This window comes from Podarcis cretensis (assembly GCF_951804945.1).
Source record: "Podarcis cretensis genome assembly, chromosome: 9".
NCBI lineage: Eukaryota > Metazoa > Chordata > Lepidosauria > Squamata > Lacertidae > Podarcis > Podarcis cretensis.
The window spans coordinates 64022116-64037274 of record NC_137178.1 but is presented as its reverse complement, the minus strand read 5'-3'; the positions used below and the strand labels follow the sequence as shown (position 1 = coordinate 64037274).

The 15159-nt window shown below is 42.4% G+C and overlaps 1 protein-coding gene and 1 long non-coding RNA gene across 2 annotated transcripts in view; one reads left to right on the top strand and one right to left on the bottom strand.

The window, feature by feature from the left end:
- The window catches only part of LOC307223644, a 454922-nt gene that overhangs the window by 14918 nt on the left and 424845 nt on the right, over positions 1-15159 (bottom strand). The gene's annotated exons all lie outside the window — the stretch shown is intronic.
- The window catches only part of DTHD1 (death domain containing 1), a 28721-nt gene continuing 20646 nt past the window's right edge, over positions 7085-15159 (top strand). Inside the window, exons 1-3 of the mRNA XM_079989887.1 lie at positions 7085-7873; positions 8371-8704; positions 11958-12137. Of these exons, the coding sequence (XP_079846013.1) occupies positions 7176-7873; positions 8371-8704; positions 11958-12137 (1212 nt within the window). The 5' untranslated portion in view covers positions 7085-7175. The remainder of the gene's footprint in view (positions 7874-8370; positions 8705-11957; positions 12138-15159) is intronic.

Sequence of the window (15159 nt, the reverse complement as noted above, 5' to 3'; positions counted from 1 at the left end):
TGCTATTTATTTAGCATTTTTGTTTCGGGGGCTTTTTCGGTTACTTTGTTTTTGTGACTGTGTGGAACCCAGTTCAGATACTGATTGATTGACTGATTGATTGACGGCAGAAATGGATAAAAGCCCCTCATCCAAACAATGACTATAATCAGAGCAGGTAAGAAAAAGAATTAATTTTAACTTTTACCATCTACAATATAGTCTTATTTATTTTATAGTACAGTACATTGATTATTGCTTTCATTTTATGGATCAATGGTCTTGTTAGATGATAAAATTCATGTTAAATTGCTGCTTTAGGGGTTGTTATTAAAAATCTGGAATGGATTAATCCGTTTTGCATTACTTTCTATGGGAAAGTGTGCCTTGGTTTTGGAACGCTTTGGTTTTGGAACAGACTTCCAGAACTGATTAAGTTTGAGAACCGAGGTACCAATGTAGATGAAAAATCTTAAATATTTATAGAACACTGAGGATGGGCTAAATTCAACTCAGTGGTAGATCCATTCATCACTGCCCTTAAGACAGGCTTCCTCAACCTCGGCCTTCCAGATGTTTTGAGACTACAATTCCCATCATCCCTGACCACTGGTCCTGCTAGCTAGGGATCATGGGAGTTGTAGGCCAAAAACATCTGCAGGACCGAGGTTGTGGAAGCCTGCCTTAAGATATTTGAAGATGGCTATCATATCTCCTCTCACTCTCCTCTTTACCAGGCTAAACACGCCCAGCTTCTTCAACCATCCCTAATAAGTAAGGGTTGGTTTCCATACCCTTTACTATCTAGGTCACCCTCCTGTATTCAAGATGAAACAACTTCTGTGGCTAGGTGAATAGTCCAAAGAATCAGTAAACACACTAACAAGCATGAGAAGAATCAAAAGAGACTTCTGATTAAACACACTTGTGCTTCGGTAACCGATTGACACCCGTTGCCCTTTTAAAATGTGCTGTGGAAGGGGGCATTATTCGGTTGTCTTTGTGAGAGTTTTCATTATGTACTTTGTGTTTTTGATATTGCGATTTTATGTTGTGAATGGCCCTGAGATCTACGAGTATGGGGCAGTATAATGAATTTAATTAATTAAATTTAATTAATAATTTAATTTAATTAATAATAATAATTGAAGTGGCATGGACCTGTGCTTGAAACACAACGGATAGCATTTGTCGCCAACCTCAGAAGAAGATCCCTGTTGAATCAGGCCCAAGGGCCATGTTGTCCAACATGTTGTTCTCACTGTTTGCTCAACCAGAAGCTCATGGGAAATCTATAAGCAGAAACTGAGTGCAACAGTACTCTCTGTGCCTGATATTCCCAGTAACTAGTATTCAAAGTATAGTGCCTCTTGACAATGAAGCTAGAACATAGCCATCTATCTCCAGTAGTAGCTAGTGTATCCTTAATATATAGACTTATCCTCCATGAATTTGTCTAAAATCCTTTTTTCCCTATAATTTTTATTACATTTTCTGTTTTACATTTTCAAATAGTCATTTAAACAACCTTAAAATATCAGTGACTGCCCTTCTTCTCTTTCTATGGTTCCTTTTGCATAACATAAATCCCTGCATATTTTACATAAACCAAACCCTTCAGTATTCCATTATTACATCCATCAAAACTTATTTACACTGCTGGATTTATCTTAATGCTGTCAACTTTTTCAAGTGTACACAATTCCCCCCATATACTCAATGAACATTTTCCAATCTTCTTTAAACGTATGTTCTTCTTGTTCTCTTACTCTATATGTTAGGTCCACAAGCTAAGCATGGTCCATCAGTTTATGTTGACATTCTTCTTTAGTTGGGATCTTGCTTGTATTCCATTTAGGGGTAAATCCCTTTTGTAAGCTGTACAAGTTGGTGACCAGCACTACAACTTGTGGTATCCAATTCCACAGTTTTACGCACACTATGTGAATAAATACTTCTTTTTGCCTGTCCTGAATCTTCAGACATCCACCTTCCTTGGATAACCCTGGGCTCTAGAATGATGGGTTTAGAAGGGAAAAAATTCTCTATTCACTCTCCCTACAGCATGCATAATCTTTTACACCTTACTCAACTTTTTGTATAAACTAAAAAGCCCCAAATGTTTCCATTTTTCCCTCTCAGAGGAGTTGCTCCCTCCCCTTGATCATTTTGGTTGTCCTTATCTGAACCTTCTCCAACTCTGCAATACCCTTTTTGAGGTGAATCAACCACAATATTCAAAATGTGGTTGCACCATAGATTTGTGTAATGAAGTTATGAGACTTGCTCTTAACCCATTAGATTTCTAATCATGTATTCACTCTCCCTACACCATGCATAATCTTTTACACGTCTTTTGTACACCAGTTCTCTTTATTCCAGGAAGGCCACACCTATTTGTCACCTAGTAACTCCTTTTTCATTGTCAACAGTAAGTCCCTGTTTCCTTGCCAGGTGCTTATTTTGCTATAGGACAAGTGTACACTGTTTCTTAGGCTTAGCAATAAATACTAGAGGACAAACTCTCTTCAGAAAACTGTTCTACTGGGAAATCTTTTGCTTTTAGTTTACCATGGAAGCTGTTACTGATAATCTAGATCAAATACTGGAAGAGATTGGGCACCAAAACTTCAGTTTAGGAGAGCTTCTTAAAGGTGACAGTAAAGACAATGAGAAGATAGCGGAATTCCTTCCAAAACTGACTCCTCTCCTTCTAGAGCTCATGAAAGCCTTCAGCCGGCAACTGGAAGACACTTCTAAGATTCTTCAAAATACCTATCAGCTGCTAGGTGCTGTTCATGACAAAGGCTGGAAAAAAGCTTCAATTAAAGGCAAGTAAAGCTAAATATGTAAATCAAGGACTATGTAGCAACCAATTGCTCAAATGCAAGACTCAGCATACATAGTTGTATGCATTTTTAGAAATTGGTTTTCTATTACGAAAGTTCTAGAGAAAGCAGCAAACAGTTGCAATTTATTTAAGGCTTCAGTCAGGCCCGTAGGTGAGTAGAGCTTAAGGAATTCACAGAGAGCATCATAAATAAATACGAAATGGCAAAAAACACTAAAAATAAGCAGTCTTAAAGTTGTTTAATTTACCAAATAATTTTAGTAACATTATATTCAAAAATTGAAAACATGTCAAGCAAGATTGCCAACTTTAGAAACACATTTTGCTCTTGTTGCTTTAACAACCCCTCAGTCTGAAGAGATTAGGAGGTGAACACGATTGTCTCTGTGCTATGACAAGCATTCATTCCTGCAGCTCATAAAGGCACCCCCTGGGGGTGGCTTATAATCACTTAAACATATATAGACAACAATAAAAAGCTATTTTTTAAATGTCCCTTGCATGTAAGTCTAAACACAAAAAGAAAATTGACATAAGGGATCTGTGCCTCCTTCTCTATTTTGGGTACTAGTGTGTTGCCAAGAAGTAACAGGGGATGAGGGTGGTGCTGTGGTCTAAACCACTGAGCCTCTTGAGCTTGCCAATCAGAAGGTCATAACTTCAATACCCACAATGGAGTGAGTTCCCATTGCTTGGTCCCAGCTTCTGCCAACCTAGCAGTTCAAAAGCACACCAGTGCAAGTAGATAAATAGGTACTACTGTAGCAGGAAGGAAAATGGTGTTTCTGTGCACTCTGGTTTCCCTCACAATGTTCCATTGTGCTGGAAGCGATTTAGTCATGCTAGCCACATGACCCAGAAATCTGTCTGTGGACAAATGCCGGCTCCCTTGGCCCAAAAGTGAGATGAGCTCTGCAACACCATAGTCACCTTTGACTGGACTGAACCATCCAGGGGTCCTTTACATTTACCAAGAAGTATCTAGAGAGCTTTAATCTGATACATATTAAATACTTGAGCAAAGTGTTAGTATGCTCGCTCCAGCCCTTTGGAGTTCCTTTTACTGTCTCACAGAAGGAACCTCTAGAAGGCTCTTGAATCTGGACCTCAGTGTCCAGGCTGAACAATGGGGGTGGAGACGCTCCTTCAGGTATACTGGGCTGGGACCATTTAGGGCTTTAAATGTCAGCACCAACACCTTGAAATTTGGTCAGAAACATACTGAGAGCCAGTGTAGATCATTTTGGTCCGGTGTTATGGGGTCCTGGCAGCAGCTCCCAGTCACTAGTCTGGCAGCTACATTCTGGATTAGTTGTAGTTTCTGAGTCACCTTCAAAGATAGCCCTGTGTAGAGTGCATTGCAGTAGTCCAAGCGAGAGATAACTAGAGCATGTACCACTCTGGTGAGACAGAGCTCAGGCTGATAGGTCTCAGCCTGCGTACCAGATGGAGCTGGTAGACAGCTGCCCTGGACACAGAATTGACTTGTGCCTTCATGGTCAGTTGTGAGTCCAAAATGACTCCCAGGCTGCGCACCTGGTCCTTCAGGGGCACAGTTACCCCATTCAGGACCAGGGAGTCCTCCACACCTGCCTGCCCCCTATCCCCCAGAGACAGTACTTCTGTCTTGTCAGGATTCAACCTCAATCCGTTAGCTGCCATCCATCCTCCAACCGCCTCCTGACACTCACACAGGACATTCACTGCCTTCACTGGTTCGATCTGAAAGAGAGATAGAGCTGGGTATCATCCGCATACTGATGAACACCCAGCCCAGACCCCCTGATGATCTCTCCCAGAGGCATCATATAGATGTTGAAAAGCAGAGGGAGAAGATGGAGCCCTGAGGCACCCTACAAGTGAAGGTCCAGGGGTCCAAACACTCACCCCAGAACACCACTTTCTGGACTCAGCCCAGGAGGAAGGAACTGAACCACTGCATAACAGTGCTTTCTAGACAGTTCAGAAGGATATTATGGTCAATGGTATCAAAAGTCACTGAGAGATCCAGCAGAACAAGGAAACAGCTCTCACCTTTGTCCCTAGCCCACCAGAGATCATCAACCAGCACGACTAAGGCAGTTTCAATCCCATGATGTGGCTTAATCCTAACTGGAAGGGATCCAAATTGTCTGGATTGAGTTTATTAATCATGTGGAATCAGTTCCAGAATTTTGCACATCAAATCATATTTAGGCTTACATTCAAACTGCAATAGGCTTTTGAAGTAAAGGTAAGTAAACTGGACTGTAATGCACAGACGATCAGGTTGTAAAAAATATGTTGCTTTTGCTACAACCAGACAAACAGCATTGCCCCTGGAAGTTGGGCAAAAAGAAAACGACAAAGCAACTGTAAAATATAAATGAAAAGCTATTGTTTCACTTTCCCCACTTCCGCAAATTAGAGGAAGTTGTCGGTTTGGACATTGCAAGGTGAGATTCCTTCTGAGAGCACAGGGGGGTGGGATAGGCAACTTGTAATAAATTGGCTGTTTGCAAATGCGCAGGCTGAGCAAGACAGAAGCAGTATGCAGGCACACAAGATAAGTTCTTGAATGACATCAATTCAGCTTGCCAGTATCTTGAAAGATGCTTTGAGAAGTTAGGGACCTTCACTATTTTGCCTCCCTCCTCCACCCAGAGCTAAATCCAAACTGAGAATGCTTTGTCTTCTTCCCTTTATCATCTATGTGCTATGTTTTTCCCCATCTCCATTCAGACAGGTGAGATCATGTTCCAGTTGGGATAGCAAGGGACCATCAAGTATGCATATATATATTGCTTACAACCTGATATCCATAATTTAATAGACAAAAATGTTTTACCTAACTCAAAAGTTCATTTATGCCTCGGCTTCTGAGTCATGAGCCTAAAGAAAGCAACAAAAGGAGCTTTCTTTTGAGAAAATGGTGACTTAGATTCACCTTAATGGAGATGTTTGATCTGCATCAGTTCCTTTTTAGATTCTTCTCCAAGAAAGAACTCTCCTTCTCCAAGAAGGTACTCCTGGACAAAAGCCCCTGTCCTCCTTTCTTCCCTCCCTCCCTGCCTCTCTTTTGTATAAAATACTCCACAAGAAAAGAGGAGATGAGAGATGAGAACAGAGTCTGCCATTGTGTTACAAAACTGGGCAATCAAGGTCGGAGAGGAAAGAAAGCAGCAGCCTCAAAGGAGTCTGCATGATTCTGAAGAATAAAAAGTACTTTACTTGCTTAACTCTATAAAGAGCGAAATATTGAAAGTACTGCTATGTTGGCAGACGGAAGCGACAGGGAAAGGTCTGATTGAAAAGGCCTCACTTGGACATACATTCTGTAAAACTTAGATTTCCAAAACATGTGGGTCTCGTCCTTGGGAAAGGCTGTCATTACTTCCAATTACAGTGGTACCTGGGTTCTAAAATGCCTTGGCACTCAAACAACTTGGAACCCAAACACTGCAAACCTGGAAGTAAGTGTTCCAGTTGGCGAACTTTTTTTGGAAGCCGAACGTGCTCCGCTTTGAGTGTTACGCTTCCAATTTGAGTGCCACACTTCCATTTTGAGTGCCACACTTCTGTTTTGAGTGTTATGCTGAGGTCTGTCCGTCTGTTTTTGCCATTTATTTTGTGTTTTTGTTTGTGGGGGTTTTTTTGTGTGTGAGACTGTGTGGAACCCAATTCAGTTACTGATTGATTGGTTGTGTGACTGCAGTGCATTGTTTATTGCTTTCATTTTATGGATCAATGGTCTCATTAGATGATAAAATTCATCTTAAATTGCTGCTTTAGGGGTTGTTTTCAAAAGTCTGGAATGGATTAATCCATTTTGCATTACTTTCTATGGGAAAGTGCGCCTTGGTTTTGGAACGCTTTGGTTTTGGAACGGACTTCCAGAATGGATTAAATTTGAGAACCAAGGTGCCACAGTATTTGCAAGTTGTCAACATTCAATCTCCTGTACTCTTCTAGCCTGCCCAAGAAACAGAATGGGGGATGGCTTTGCAGATTAAGATAAAGTTAGGGGACTGAAGCATTCTTGCGGAGCAATCTTCTGTTAATTACAGGTAAAGGTGGGAGTGCTTGAATAAATCCACCTTTTCTGCAGCCTCCTAAAAAAAAAAGCCAAAGGGCTGTAGAAAACAGATAAGGGAACCAAGTTGGGCAATGATAACAGTGCATAAAAATGGAAGGACATGCTTAACCTTTTCACCCGAACAGATCACAAACAATGTATTACCTGTCACATATATTTCTGTTTGCTTCTTCAGAGGGGAGCAGCCTTGCAGACTGGCTTCAGAAATTAAACAAGCTCATCTTACATGTTGCCAAATACTTTGGAGACTTACAAAACCATCTGCTTGAAATGAGCTGCAGAAAATCGGATGACGTGCTGTTTGTTCCGTGTATCCCTTGGAAATCTGTGTGCGATGCTGATAAAGAGAAAGCAAATGGCACGCATTTATTGGCAGGTGTCAGTCAACCATTTCATGAACCTTCATCCGTACACAGAGGGGGGAATGAAACCCAGATGACAGAAGACAAAACGATGGAAACTGAAGCAGGTTTATCCTCAAACGAAAATATAGCTGGCAAAGAACAGGAATTTCCAGTACTTGTGAAAAATGAAGATCAGCAACAAAAATCCGTTGCAGTGCCAAATCAGGACAATGGAATAAGTTCTCAATCAGTGCTATCTCCCACTCAGAAAATTTCAGAAAACAGAGATTTGGAAGACAGTTCAGGAAACAATGGGGGAAACGTAACTGTGTCCAGAAAGCTGGAAAACAGCAGCGTAACGCATCAGCAGACGTGTCCTAATCAGGAAAAACAGACAGAGATAAAGGAAGCCCTGAAGCAGATGGGAAATGGGAATTACAGGCTGATAGCTGAGCCAGGCAGGAGTGACAAAGATGTCAATCAAAAGGAGACAAGTAATGAAATTGCCCAAAGCTACCAAGAAAATTGTACAAGGTCAGGAGACTTGCATAAAAACAGTTCCATGCATCAGTCTTCCGTTGAGCTGGAAGGAAAGGACAATGAAAGTGGCTGGATGACTAAAGAGTAAGAGCAGGTTGTCTTTTGGGGGAGACACAACAGTAGCCTTCAGGACAGATTCCGGGGGGGGGGGGTCATTGTTAGTCTGTTGCAGGAAAAGCAGCTAATAATAATAATAATAATAATAATAATAATAATAATAATTTATTTATACTCCACTCATCTGGCTTGGTTTCCCCAGCCACTCTGGGCAGCTCCCAACAGAATATTAAAAACACAATAAAACATAAAATATTAAAAATATTTCGGCCTTGGGAGCCGAACATTCTAGCTCCCGAACGATCGAAAACTGGAAGTGATTGTTCCGGTTTTTGAACTTTCTTTGGAAGCCGAACATTTGGCGCGGCTTCTGCGGCTTCCAACTGGCTGCAGGAAGCTCCTGCAGCCAATCGGAAGCTGCGCCTTGGTTCCTGAACCGTTTCGGGAGTTCAGCAGCTGCAAATCAATTCTAGCTATTGGTCTTCTTTACAGATAATATGGGTACTGTTGTATTTTGTCTGCAGGTTTCTTGTGAAAGCGAATGATCTGAGTGAACCTGAAATAGCCTGCTGCATTAGAGCCCCTCTCAGTGTGCTGGAAAATCTAGTCATCCGAGTTGTCAATGATTTGAGTTCACTGGTGGTGGATGGTTCTGAAGAACTGGTCAGCAATGTCATCCATGCTGAGTGCTGCTCTTCCGTTGGCCCACCAACGATTTATTCCATCACCATTGCGATCCCATTTAATTCACGTTACAGAGGAATGTACAAAGATATTGTGGTGAAGGTGACTGATGTCAACTTTCGGTCAAGTTATTTGACTCCTGTCTCCTTGGAAGGGCACCAAGGAAACCAGAAGGTTAGTGAATTATTGTCAAGGTTTGGTGCTCAATCAATCAATCAAATCTTTATTGCGGTCACTGACCAGGGTGGGGTACAATAATTTACAATCTGTAAAACATTTTGGAAAGCTAAAATTATTAAAACAGAAGGTATATATAAAAGAATCTATATATAGAATATATATATAGAATATATAAGAATCTAAAAGAGCTAAAATAATCTAAAAGAAGGGTTAGGAGCATTAAACGGATGTGGAAGAGCATAAAAAGTTCGTATATAAAAGGCTATGACTATCAATTTACAAAGCACCCTGATATGGGTGATCATTAAATCTAGTTTGTAGCGCAGGACATCAACCGACGGATTTTGAATGCTGCTATGCGGAACCTAGCAACACTGTATGTTGTAGCAGGGTTGGTATCTGAAAGCAGCAGGGAGGTATAGAATTGTCCTGTGCGCCCTGCGTACTTATGGAGTAGTGGGGAGATGAGGTTAATATGGATTTCTCTATAATATAGGTACTGGAGAAGCACATGCTCTATTGTTTCAGTTTGTCCAGAATCACAGGGGACACCAGAAGGCTTTAGATGAAATCACTTCGCGTTTCTAATTCATGGGAAGAAAGCAGGGCTATCACACAACCTGAACCACATACGATGGAGCTCACCTGAAACAGGGAATTTGTGGAGGTCCTTCACCCTCTCTGGCCACATGTAGCTTATTTTATCACAAAGGTCTTCTAGACGAGCATGTGCAGAGTATCGGGGCCGTCACTGAAGTTCTCCAAAAGAAACAAGCAGTTAGTCATGCTACAAATTACAGCAGCAGAGTGGGGAAAGGCCACAAAGGTGCTATTTAAGGTAGTAGGGGATGTGGGTGGCGCTGTGGTCTAAACCACTGAGCCTTGTGGGCTTGCCGATCAGAAGGTCGGTGGTTTGAATCCCCGCTACGGGGTGAGCTCCCATTGCTCTGTCCCAGCTCCTGCCAACCTTGCAGTTTGACAGCACACCAGTGACAACAGATAAATAGGTACCACTGTGGTGGGAAGGTGAACGGTGTTTCCGTGCGCTCTGGTTTCCCTCACGGTGTTCTGTTGTGCCAGAAGCAGTTTAGTCATGCTGGCCACATGACCTGGAAAGCTGTCTGTGGACAAACGCCGGCTCCCTCAGCCTGAAAGCGAGATGAGCACCTCAACCCCATAATCACCTTTGAATGGACTTAACCATCCGGGAGTCCTTTACCTTTTTACCTTAAGGTAGCTCCTATCTAATGAATTCGCCCCTGTCTTCCACTGTCCCCCATCACTAATCTTTCCAAAAACCCTTCCATTCATGAGCAGTAAGAGCAGATATGCAAATACAGATTCCCCATTTGCTGTTGTTTTGTATATGTTGTGTGGGATCACTCCTCTAAAATACATTAAGTAGAGTACATTCAATAGGATGGGGCTGGACACCCACAATGTTTTGTTCCGGGGCTGCACCTAACAAGGAGGGTGGGTTCAGAGGGAGCCCACTGCCCCAAGCTGGGTGGGAGAATGTTGCTTCAGCAGTATCCTTGCCAGCGTTGCCCAGCCAAGGAGGGGGGTGGCAAGGCTGCTGTGACTCGCCTCCTCCCAGGTCAGACCTGACCTAGGAGCAGAGCTGTGGCTTGGTGTGCGCAGCCCTGTACAGGAAAGAGGTAGTGCAGTGGCAACACAGCTGCCGTCTATTATTATTATTATTATTATTATTATTATTATTATTATTATTATTATTATTATTATTATAAATTGAATTTATATACTGCCCCATACCACAAAACCTATAAAACCACAAAATATATAATCAAAATAAAAACAACCCAATCCCCCCCCCAAAAAAACCCCACATTTTTAAAGGGCATAGGATGCAAATCAAATCAACCAAAGGCCTGGTTAAAAAGGAATGTTTTTGCCAGGCACCTTCATTATACATTATATTCTACTGGGGAGAGCATTCCACAGATGGGGAGCCACTGCAGAGAAGGCCCCTTCTTGTGTTCCCACCCTCTAGACCCCTCGAGGAGGAGGCACATGAAGAAGGGCCTCAGATGATGATCTATGGGACCCGGTAGGCTCATATGGAACCTCGGTTCTTCTCCACTCCGCCCCCGGGTCAGGCCTGGCAGAGCTGCCACTCAGAGCCAGGCTCCAATGAGGGAGCCGGTGGGGTGGTACCTGGTCATGTACCCTCTCAAAAATGTGCCCACGCATGTGACATCAGCACATGCTGTAGGCATGCTGTGCATGGCCCCGGGCACCCACGGTCCCGGGGCAAGTCGGCTGGCCTGGTCCACAGATATTGCTGGACTACAAGTCCCATCATCCCTGATCACCGGTGCTAGGGATGATGGGACTTGTAGTCCAACAACATCAGGGGGCTCAAGTTTGAGAAAGGCTGATCTAGAATAAGGTAAAGGGTAAAGGGACCCCTGCCCATTAGGTCCAGTTGTGGCTGACTCTGGGGTTGCAGCGCTCATCTCGCTTTACAGACCAAGGGATCCGGCGTACAGCTTCCGGGTCATGTGGCCAGCATGACTAAGCCGCTTCTGGCGAACCAGAGCAGTGCACGGAAATGCTGTTTACCTTCCCGCTGGAGCGGTACCTATTTATCTACTTGCACTTTGACGTGCTTTTGAACTGCTAGGTTGGCAGGAGGAGGGACCGAGCAACGGGAGCTCACCCCATCGTGGGGATTCGAACCACCAACCTTCTGATCGGCAAGTCCTAGGTTCTGTGGTTTAACCCACAGCGCCACCCGTGTCCCCGATCTAGAATAAGAGATATCTTTAAATAATGTAAATATTGACCAACCAAGGGCTGCCATTAGTGTCACTTCAAAGCACTGGGGAAATTAGAATGGAGGTTTACACTAGCAGGGCAAGGATCTGCACTCATGACCCTACTGGGTCTCAAACAACTGCCCCAGGATGCCAGGTGCTGCTGCCGAGTCTGGGCAGTCCCCATCAGAATTGCTCCTTAATTGATATATTACCAAAGCAGTGAGGGAAGAGACCACAGGAAGTGATACTCATATCTCTGCGGTAGCTAAAACTGCAAAGCAGCTACATTTCTGTGGCTATCAGATAAAGTTGCCCGGAAACAGAACAGAGAAAGCAATCTTTCTCTGTGGTTGTTAACTCTCAAGTTACTTTCCTTTTATACCTCTGATTCATGCTGGCTTCCCAGGTTAGAATTCGTTTATCGTTATCCACTTCAGCATTTTTCACTAATTTCTATCACGCAGGGGGGGACTTTTGCGGAGGTGAAAACCAGCCAGCTTGGCCTTTTTTCGGTGGTTTCATGCTTAAAGACAGAAACTGTCACCATTCCAAAGAAAGGACTTTCACGGAAGCTAAGTATGGATCCCAGAATTTCATTTTGCTGGCCTCCGTCAACTTTTACTTCTCGAGTAACAATGCACCTAAAGGTATGCTTTAAAAAAACACACAATTCGCTGGGGGCAAAAGGGTATAAACACCTTAATTTATTTTATTTTTATTTTTTTGAATATTTTATTAGTTGAATATAAGAACAACATATAATCAAATACAAGCAATCAGATACAGTTTTCCCCTAACACCCCCCCCCCAAAAAAAAAACAGCTTCACCTACGTCCAGGTAATTACCGGTACATTAGTAATATAATCAAATAAAAAATTGTTTCTACAGTTGCTGGTTTAAGAAATATCATTCCATATGCTCCCATGTGTCTTAGGTGGTTTAAATGCATGTTCTTTCTTTGATGCACATGTAATAAAGGAGGACTACGTTATGTAAAAGTTATGTAGTTTCTCACGTTGTTTTCTTTCATGTACCCTTTCTGTTAATTTTTCCATCAATATTAATTCCCAGACATAAGCATACCAAATTTTATATAAGTTCACGTTTAATGTCCTCCAGGGTCTAGCAACAGCAAGACGTGCTGCAGTTATAAGATGCACAGTGAAGTCTTTGTCTCTAAGAAACACCTTGCTTTATTAGCAGAGATCAGGGAATGGCTATAGGAGAAGCTGGGTTATAGGAGAAGCCCAAAATGGGTAGGAGTAGCTCATGGGCAAAATGGTTCCAATGGTGGAATGGTTCCTGGATGCCCTATCCACCTAAAGCCCTCATGAGATCCCTCATCCTCCTATGGGTTCTTGTGAGAGCCAGCTGGGAGGGTCAAACCCCCTATTTCCAACCCCCAGAGTAGAGAAATGGTGCCCCACACTCAGGGCTCACAGAGCTGTGGCTTTTCAGAACATAGTGAAGACCTACAGTAAACTGATACCCAAGAAAAGATTTGTTTCTGCATGGCCATGTTGGTGAAGCTCAGCTGGGGAATGGAGCACGGTGCATGGGCCATGACTGAGAGGCCCAGTAGATGGGTCCTGCCATATAACTTCCATATAACTTTTTTTTAAAAAAAATCATTTTCAGGAAATTGAGTTTGCAGATTCCCCTTACAACACAGGTGTAGGAAGAAAGTATGGCAAGGTTTCTGCTCCATATGACTTTAGACACGTAAGGTTAGCAATTGGTGAAGGAAAGAGTCTGCAAAGTTTTGTTCTTTTCCTTCTTTAATAATAATAATATATACACATATATATAATTAATAATAATATTTATACCCAGCCCATCTGGCTGGGTTTGCCCAGCCACTTTGGGAGGCTCCCAACAGAATATTAAAAACATGATAAAACAGCAAACATTAAAAGCTTTCCTAAACAGGGCTGCCTTCAGATGTACAGGTTAAGAACAGTTTCAGGTTAAGAACGGACTTCCGGAACAAATTAAGTTCTTAACCAGAGGTAGCATTGTATTCTAAAAGTCAGCTGTTTATTTACTTGACATCTGATGGGAGGGCATTCCACAGGGCAGGTGCCACTACCAAGAAGGCCCTCTGCCTGGTTCCCTGTAACCTCACTTCTCACAGCGAGGGAACTGCCAGAAGGCCCTTGGTGCTGGACCTCAGTGCCCGGGCTGAGCGATGGGGGTGGAGACGCTCCTTCAGGTATACTGGGCCGAAGCCGTTTAGGGCTTTCAAGGTCAGCACCAATGTAGCACCCTGCTTGTGGTTAACGCTTAGCTGGAATGAAATATTCAACGCAGCAATAGAGAAATTAAAATAATAATTTATTTGTCAGACAAATAAATGAGAGGCACAGTGGTATATGGTTACCAAGCTCTGGCCTGGCCTCCTGCCATTATGGCCAGCACTTATATTTCCTTAACCCAGCCCCCTTGCTCCTCCTTTGGCTGCCTCTGTCCAATCAGCCTGCTTGAAATTCCTATTGGCTGTTTGCTAGAACCAATCACAAAAGATACACCCATTTCCTATTGCCTTTTATGGGAAATAAAAGCTATATATTCTTCTATCTATAAATGACAAATAAGTAGTCATTTATCTTACATTTGTCTCAACAAGGAACCTTAATTACCAGCTCACCTCTTGCCCTCCTTGCCCTATTGCCCTCCAAAACAGATGGTTAATAGTTTTAAATTTTTATCTTAAACAGATGTCAGGGATCTTGAGTTCACATCATCATTGAAAGATCTCCTTCTTTTGGAGGTCTTTAAACAAAGGCCTGACAACCATATGTGTGCTCTAATGGTGTTTCCTGCTTGGCAGGGGGGCTGGGCTGATGGCCCCTGTGGTCTCTTCCAACTATATGAAATAAGAATCTAGCATAAGGATTTAACATTTCTTAGTTTCTAAATCCTTTGCATAATTACATTTAAGCCAATATATTTCATACATTATCATAGATAGCTTTTTAGAAGAATAAACCTTCTCAAAGTAAAAAGGAAGGAACAGTTTACAGCCTCAAAATAAAATAGGAAGAAACCTCTTCTTCTGTTTACACCCCCCTTCTCCAGCCAAGCCAGCTGCTTTTTCCATTTGCTTTTGCCCTTTTAACCTTAGGAAAATATGGCTCAAGTTTAATGGGAGGCACATGGTTTTATTTTACTATTTACCAACTCTTAATTATGTTTTTTCTCAGCTTTTTTATATTCTGTAATATGTAGGGTCAGTGTAACCTTTGCTCTCAGCCTGTAATTCCCTTTTTACGACTTTGAGAATTGTTTTCTGCTATAAATCAGGGGGCTCCCTTGTCCAGGAGGATAAACATCTTGCCAAAGTACTTAGGCAGCTGGTCTTCTGCCTGGCATAAAACATTTGAAAATCTTTAAGCTCATTTTAAAATACAGGCCCTGATCAAAATATAAGCCTTGATAAAAATGCAGACTATGATTAGATGCCTCACCAACACTTTGAATTGTGCTCGGAAACGTACTGGGAGCCAATGTAGGTCTTTAAACAAGTGACCTCTGTGCCATATAACAAACTGCTTTTGGAAGGCCTTTCAGGACCAAACTAGACTTTATTTTTATTGCCTTGTGCATGTGTGTGCTTTAAAAATGTAAAACCAGGCATGGCTTTGCAGGTGCAATTAACATTGAGACCA